The sequence below is a fragment of the Cervus canadensis genome, chromosome 14 (genome assembly GCF_019320065.1).
Source record: "Cervus canadensis isolate Bull #8, Minnesota chromosome 14, ASM1932006v1, whole genome shotgun sequence".
In the NCBI taxonomy this organism is placed as follows: Eukaryota; Metazoa; Chordata; class Mammalia; order Artiodactyla; family Cervidae; genus Cervus; species Cervus canadensis.
In genome coordinates this window covers 45,282,568-45,289,649 of record NC_057399.1, presented here as the reverse complement: position 1 = coordinate 45,289,649, position 7,082 = coordinate 45,282,568, and the positions used below count along the sequence as shown (strand labels likewise).

The window sequence follows — 7,082 nt, the reverse complement described above, 5'->3', positions numbered from 1 at the left end:
CACATTCACAGGGAAGAAGAGCATGGTGTATGGGGCAAGAACAGACTTTGGGGCCAGAGACCTGTGTGATTTTTCTCCCCTGTGGGACCTTGACCGTGTTTCCTGACCTCTCTGTGCCCCAGACTCCTCAAGGCTGACATGAGAATTAAGCCTAGTGATTGCAAATCATGTAATAGAGATGAAATATAAGAGACAGTAGAATGTTTTTTGGGGGGCTAACTCAAAACAAAAAGGGAAGTCATAAATCCATTATTGTATTTACTGAAAATAGTAACAATAAAAGATGTTTGTTTGAGGAAAAACAAATTCTGAGAACTGTAAAAAATCATCTCCTAAGAAGTCACTGTATTTTTTCATTTTTACCTTTCCTAGTTCTGAAATCAATTAGACTGGTAAGTCATATTTCTAAGAGCATTATAGTATGTATAATTATAATAGATGCTTAAAGTCCTTTGATGGCTTTTTAATTGTTTTAAAAGAGTAAAATCAGTGTTTACATGCTGCCCCCAGGCAATAATTCTGTCAGATCTCCTTAAGACAGCACTGAGCTTGATCCCTCCTTGGAAGGGAACCCTGCAACAAGACATAGGGTGAGCCCACAACTCCGAACTCATGTTAGTGGCCCCACTGTGGGTCTGGTTCCACCCTCCTCAGTCTGTGGGAAACTTACAAAATATAACTTTGGTAAAACTCTGCCTGTGGCACTCTGCCTGTTGAAATGCCCAATTCTAATATCAACCCAATCATACACATTCCTCCTCATCAGGGTCACAATACAGGTACATTAAAATGGACACAGATGCTCTCGCAAGCTTATTCTAGAAGAAACAAACAAGTCTGAACAGAGAGTGCCTCTCAAGTCTGACGTTGGAGTTACCATTCAGGGCAATCGGATTGCTGACTTTGGATACCATTTGCTGTACTGTAGCCAGCAGAGTCTCCTCCCTTGTAAATTTCTGGTTGAACCCAAATACATCATGCTGAACAATAGGAGGTTTCTGGCAAATCAATCTATAGATGTTCAGATAGGTCTCTCTGGAAGCAGTATGTAAGATGGCGAGCAGGGAAGCTAGGAGTCTGTGTACATCTACTTGCTCATCATAGAAGACACTAGATTTCTCCATTTTCTCAAATGCCTGTTGTATCTGTCACATAGGGTTGCTTAAGGAACACCGGAGAAAATTCAAAGAGAAGTTATTCTGCAGCGGACCCTAAAGAGTGTTATCAATATTGTTACAGGTCCTTATGAAAAGAATCAGAGATAATACTTAGTGCCCAGATCAAAAAAGAGGACAGTATCTCTGATTCTCCTGCTCACATCTATGAAATAGTTCAGGTAAGTTACACTGCTGTTTCTTTTGTTAATGTGCCAACCATGGAGGAGGCATTCTTTCTTTCTCAACCCTATTTCTAACATATAAATATAGAGCAAAGACTCCTTTTGGACCAGATTCTTTCACTGACAATGTTTGTCTGCGAAGTTTGAACTGAATCTGAGACACACTTGCATTAACTACTTCAGATTCTGTGATCCTCAGCTCATTTCCTGCAGACTTGTCATTCAGGATAGCCTGTGTTTCCCCCCCCCATCCTTGATTTTCTATTATTTTATATTTTTCTACCTTGAAAGATAATTAGGATATATTAAGGATCATCATTTGTAGGACTGTATACCAGTTCTATTCAAGTTGGCCCCATCATTGGACTTCATCTACTGCTCTGAGCCCACTTGCCCACTGGAATGTTATTCTGTCTTCCAAGCTTCCCTGCATGCCCACTCTCCCCTGTCAAGAGCCAGACAAAGCCTTTCCTGATTCCTGGTAGAATGGATGACTCCTCTTCTATGTCTCTACCACATCCTGAACACAGCCCTGCCTTTGCACTGGTAACAATTTTCTCCCCTTATTCATTTGTGCATATCTTCCTTTTGTAAGATGGAATCCACTCCTTGGAGGATCTCAGGGTCAAGTCTGCTTTTGTCTCCAGAGTTTATCACAGAGTAGGCATTCAGTCTCCTGTTGAGTGGGTTGGGTTGACAGGTGGATGGATGGATAGATGTAAGAAATGAGTAGACTGTCAGATAATGATTTCAAAAGAGTTCTTCCTAGAGTGTCTAAAAGATACCTGAATGGAACTAGGGGTGCTGCCTCCCAATAGGAGCAGTTAGACACAAACTCAATTATTATGGGACACAAGGCTCTGGGGATGTCAGGGTCTCTAGGTGTCAGATGGCCACCCTCCCCTGCTCTTTCCTGATCAGGTTATATCCAAGTCTGACTTTGATTCCAAAGCTGCCCATGAATCCCACAAGGCCATACCATGCTTGCTTTGTAAAGAGAGGACAGTGAACTTGGACATAAGCTGAGTTTTATATTAAGCCTCAAACACTAGTTTTAAGTATTAGCAACATAGTCTCTTCAAAACAATTCTTTGAGTTTTAAACAGTTTTATCTTTTTTGTCCTTTTAAATTAAAGACCAAATAAACTTGTTTAATTAAATTTCTCTTGTTTACGTAGCTTATGTTAGAAATAGAATCTTTAACTCTATCAGAATCTACATTCATACTTTTCCTCTCTAACTTCGTGTTTGTCTTGGAAACACATGGATTTTATCTACTTAATTATAACCCACCTCATCTCATCTATCATAACAATCACTGCAAATTGCACAATGACCACAATCACAATCCTGACTAAAATGGTAATAGCAAATCATGTTGAGTGATTTTCTTACAAAATTCTCCATTTAGGAAGTATACTAACTTAATATGTAGGATTTTTACAAAAGATAAAATCCCCTTCTGGTAAACATATACATGTCATGTATTACAAATTGCCTTGTCTATATTTTTCACAATAAATTCTCAAAGCAAAATAGAGATATGGATATTATTACACTTAGTTTGCAGATTGAGAAACCAAAGGTCAGTAAGTCTGATAATATATGCAAAGGCGTAAAGGCAGTAAGTTGTAGATCCAGCATTCCACCTTAGGTCTTCAAGATTCCAAGCCCCATTGTCTTATACATTACACTGTAAGAACAAGACTAGAGACAATGGTACCTTTTCTATTATTTACTTAGTTTTTACATAGTCAAAGTCCTAGTCTATTCCCTAAATTCTTGCTCTGATCTCAATAAAACAAAAGGTTTTAGGTCCACTGCTCCTTCTAAGGGTGCAATATTGTATAGTGTTTAGAAGGGACCCTAGAGAAGGAAATGGTAACCCACTCCAATATTCTTGCCTGGAGAATCTCATGGACAGAGGAACCTGGTGGGCTATAGTCCATGGGGTCACAAGAGTTGGACACGACTTAGCGATTAAACCACTACCACCATAGTAGGGACAATGGGGGCAGAGAAAAAGTGAAAGAGGAATATTCTGAGGACTCTTTCAAAAATGCATGGCAGAGCAGCGCAGCGACGGCGGCGGTTGTTATTCGGGGCCGTTGGGACGCCTCTGCGGCAGCTGGTGGCGCAGGTGGCTTGCGTGGACGCGGACAGAGGCGGCCGGCCCGCCACCGCAGCCTCGCCGCCCGCGGCCCCAGCAGGCGCGTCGGGGCACCCCGAGGCATCCTCCCCCTCCCGCCACCGCGGGAGCCGCGGCCCCGGTCCGCCCTCCCGCATCCTCTCGCAGTCCGCACCGCCGCACCTCCTCCCTGGGCTTCGGACCCTCGGCCTCGCCCCTGAAACATGACTCGCGACTTCAAACCTGGGGACCTCATCTTCGCCAAGATGAAAGGTTATCCTCATTGGCCAGCTCGAGTAGATGAAGTTCCTGATGGAGCTGTAAGACCACCCACAAACTACCGATTTTCTTTTTTGGAACTCATGAGACTGCTTTTTTAGGCCCAAAGGACATATTTCCTTACTCAGAAAATAAGGAAAAGTACGGCAAACCAAATAAGCGAAAAGGCTTTAATGAAGGTTTATGGGAGATAGATAACAATCCGAAAGTGAAATTTTCAAGTCAACAGGCATCAGCTAAACAGTCAAATGCGTCATCTGATGTTGAAGTTGAAGAAAAAGAAACAAGTGTTTCAAAGGAAGATACTGACCATGAAGAAAAAGCCAGCAATGAGGATGTGACTAAAGCAATTGACATAACCACTCCAAAAGCTGCCAGAAGAGGGAGGAAGAGAAAGGCAGAAAAACAAGTAGAAACTGAGGAGGCTGGAATAGTGACTACGGCAACAGCATCTGCTAATCTAAAAGTGAGTCCTAAAAGAGGACGACCTGCAGCTACAGAGGTCAAGATTCCAAAACCAAGAGGCAGACCCAAAATGGTAAAACAGCCTTGTCCTTCAGAGAGTGACATGATAACTGAAGACGACAAAAGCAAGAAAAAGGGGCAAGAGGAAAAACAACCTAAAAAACAGCTTAAAAAGGATGAAGAGGGCCAGAAGGAAGAAGAAAAGCCAAGAAAAGAGCCAGATAAAAAAGAGGGGAAAAAGGAAGTTGAATCAAAAAGGAAAAATTTAGCCAAAACAGGGGTTACATCAACCTCTGATTCTGAAGAAGAAGGAGATGATCAAGAAGGTGAAAAGAAGAGAAAAGGTGGAAGAAACTTTCAGACTGCTCATAGAAGGAATATGCTCAAAGGACAACATGAGAAAGAAGCTGCAGATAGAAAACGCAAGCAAGAAGAACAAATGGAAACTGAGCAGCAGAATAAAGATGAAGGAAAGAAGCCAGAAGTTAAGAAAGTGGAGAAGAAGCGAGAAACATCAATGGATTCTCGACTTCAAAGGATACATGCTGAAATTAAAAATTCTCTCAAAATTGATAATCTTGATGTCAACAGATGTATTGAAGCCTTGGATGAACTGGCTTCACTTCAGGTCACAATGCAACAAGCTCAAAAACACACAGAGATGATTACAACACTGAAAAAAATACGGCGATTCAAAGTTAGTCAGGTTATCATGGAAAAGTCTACAATGTTGTATAACAAGTTTAAGAACATGTTTTTGGTTGGTGAAGGAGATTCTGTGATCACACAAGTGCTGAACAAATCTCTTGCCGAACAAAGACAACATGAGGAAGCAAATAAAACCAAAGATCAAGGGAAGAAAGGGCCAAACAAAAAGCTAGAAAAGGAACAAACAGGTTCAAAGACTCTAAATGGAGGATCGGATGCTCAAGACAGTAATCAACCACAACACAATGGAGACAGCAATGAAGAAAGCAAAGACAACCACGAGGCCAGCAGTAAGAAAAAGCCATCCAGTGAAGAGAGAGAGACTGAAATATCTCTGAAGGATTCTACACTAGATAACTAGGTTGACATACCTGGAATATAAAGAACATTTGAGAAGTTTGTAATGGTTTTCATTTGAAATATTTAGACTGCTGAAGTTTTAAATTTTTATAAACATAGGTTTTGATGTTTAAAACTTGTTTTGAGGGACAAATCTCCTGATCTTTGTTTAAAAGTGACTAAACATTGCTAATTGTACTTGTGCAGTATTAACAGCTACATTATATGGTAAATGTGAGGGGAGGTTCACTTAGGGAATGTTCAACTGCTTTTCCAGACATCGGTTGTAGCATATTTTCAGTTAGTATGTGTATGTTAATGTGTAATTGATAGTAGAAAAAAGTTACATTTTTAAAACTGCTACTTGTATAAAACTTTTCCTCTTTTCCCAGATACTGTGGGTTTTGTGCATAGTTTTTACAAAAATTGGATTTACCAGACTGTCTTTTCACTGTTGTGGGTTTTGTAGAAGTTAAGCATTTTTATGGTTGATAAAATGTTACTTCTATACAAGTACTCACTCCTTCCTTTCTCTAATCAAAAGTTGACTTTAATCTCAATCTACCTTGTGCTACATGATCCTGCTGCTTTGTAGTAATGTGCAGTCTGTATGCCTTTTTGTATGACGACTAGATACCCAACTGACATTGAACTGACAATTCTACGAGGTGCAAAACTCATGTTAACTTCTGAAGGTAATTTAGTTTTGTGGCTGAGAATTCAGTGAAAGTCACATGAGTTTCCTGCACTAAGCAGGAGTGTATGTAGGAATAAATCTGGCTTTTAGGGTTCAACCATTTAAGATCCTTTACAGGCAGTAGTAGCTGAAACTGAAAACTAAATGATAAAAGTTTATTTTTGAGAAATGTCTCGAGTTTCTGAATTTTTTAAAAAGTCCCACTCATTAAAGAAGTCATTAAGTATTTTTTTAATTGGAAAAAATGCAATCCATAATGCTTTTTGCAGTAAATAAAAATAAATACTATATAAGGAAACAAACCTATTTGAAAACATGACTATATGAGAAGGGAATTTTTATTTCTAATGCATACATGTGAAAGGATTGCAAAAAGTTACTCCGAGGCAGTAGACAAAAAAGTAAAGGAGTTGTCTGTATTTTCATGTATATGGACTAAATCAGAACAAAGGTTAACACAAAATTTTAAGAACAACCTTAACAAACATCATTTCTAAGATATTTTGAATACTAGGTCAGTTGGTGGTTTGCAGTAGCTTAAAATATGCTTCTCATGTTTGGAAACTAGGAATACGGGGAAAAGGCTTAAATACCAGTGTTTGCATGTGACATGCATTGTATGCTTTGACCTCTCGGGTAATTTTTTTCATCTTTAGATGAAAACTTGGAATCATTTCAGTAATTGGAGTTTTGCTTTTGAGAGGCCTTACAATGGAACTAGGACCCACTGTTCTGACGGAACTCTGGATATTACATCTGTTTGGTCCTTACACAATTTAAACTTGGACAAATTTATTCTAGTTAAGCCATAAGTGTCAACATGTAAACTTGTTTTGATTAAAGAATTTTTCTATCAAACTTCAAAAAAAAAAAAAATGCATGGCAAAACCTGAGTTGACTTTGGTTATTAATGAGAAATATCAAGAAAACACACGAAAGCAGCTAAAAAATAAATAATGATGAAAGCAATGTTGCATAATGACACATGCTCTGCCTAATCAGAGATAACATCATCAGACACAGTAGACATACTGGAAGGTTCATGCCTAAATCATCAAATTTATTGCTCAAAGAGATTCCCAAATGGATACAGCAAAGCATTTCCTTAATAAAGCCAATGTGCTGAA

The 7,082-nt window shown here is 39.3% G+C and overlaps 1 protein-coding gene across 1 annotated transcript; it reads left to right on the top strand.

The window, feature by feature from the left end:
* The first annotated feature begins 3,418 nt into the window (after positions 1-3,418).
* On the top strand, positions 3,419-6,813 carry LOC122453076 (PC4 and SFRS1-interacting protein-like). Its single transcript, XM_043486935.1, is given in 2 exon segments — positions 3,419-3,803; positions 3,806-6,813. Coding segments are annotated over 2 exon segments (1,587 nt in total). The 5' UTR covers positions 3,419-3,691; the 3' UTR covers positions 5,281-6,813.
* Positions 6,814-7,082: the final 269 nt, after the last annotated feature.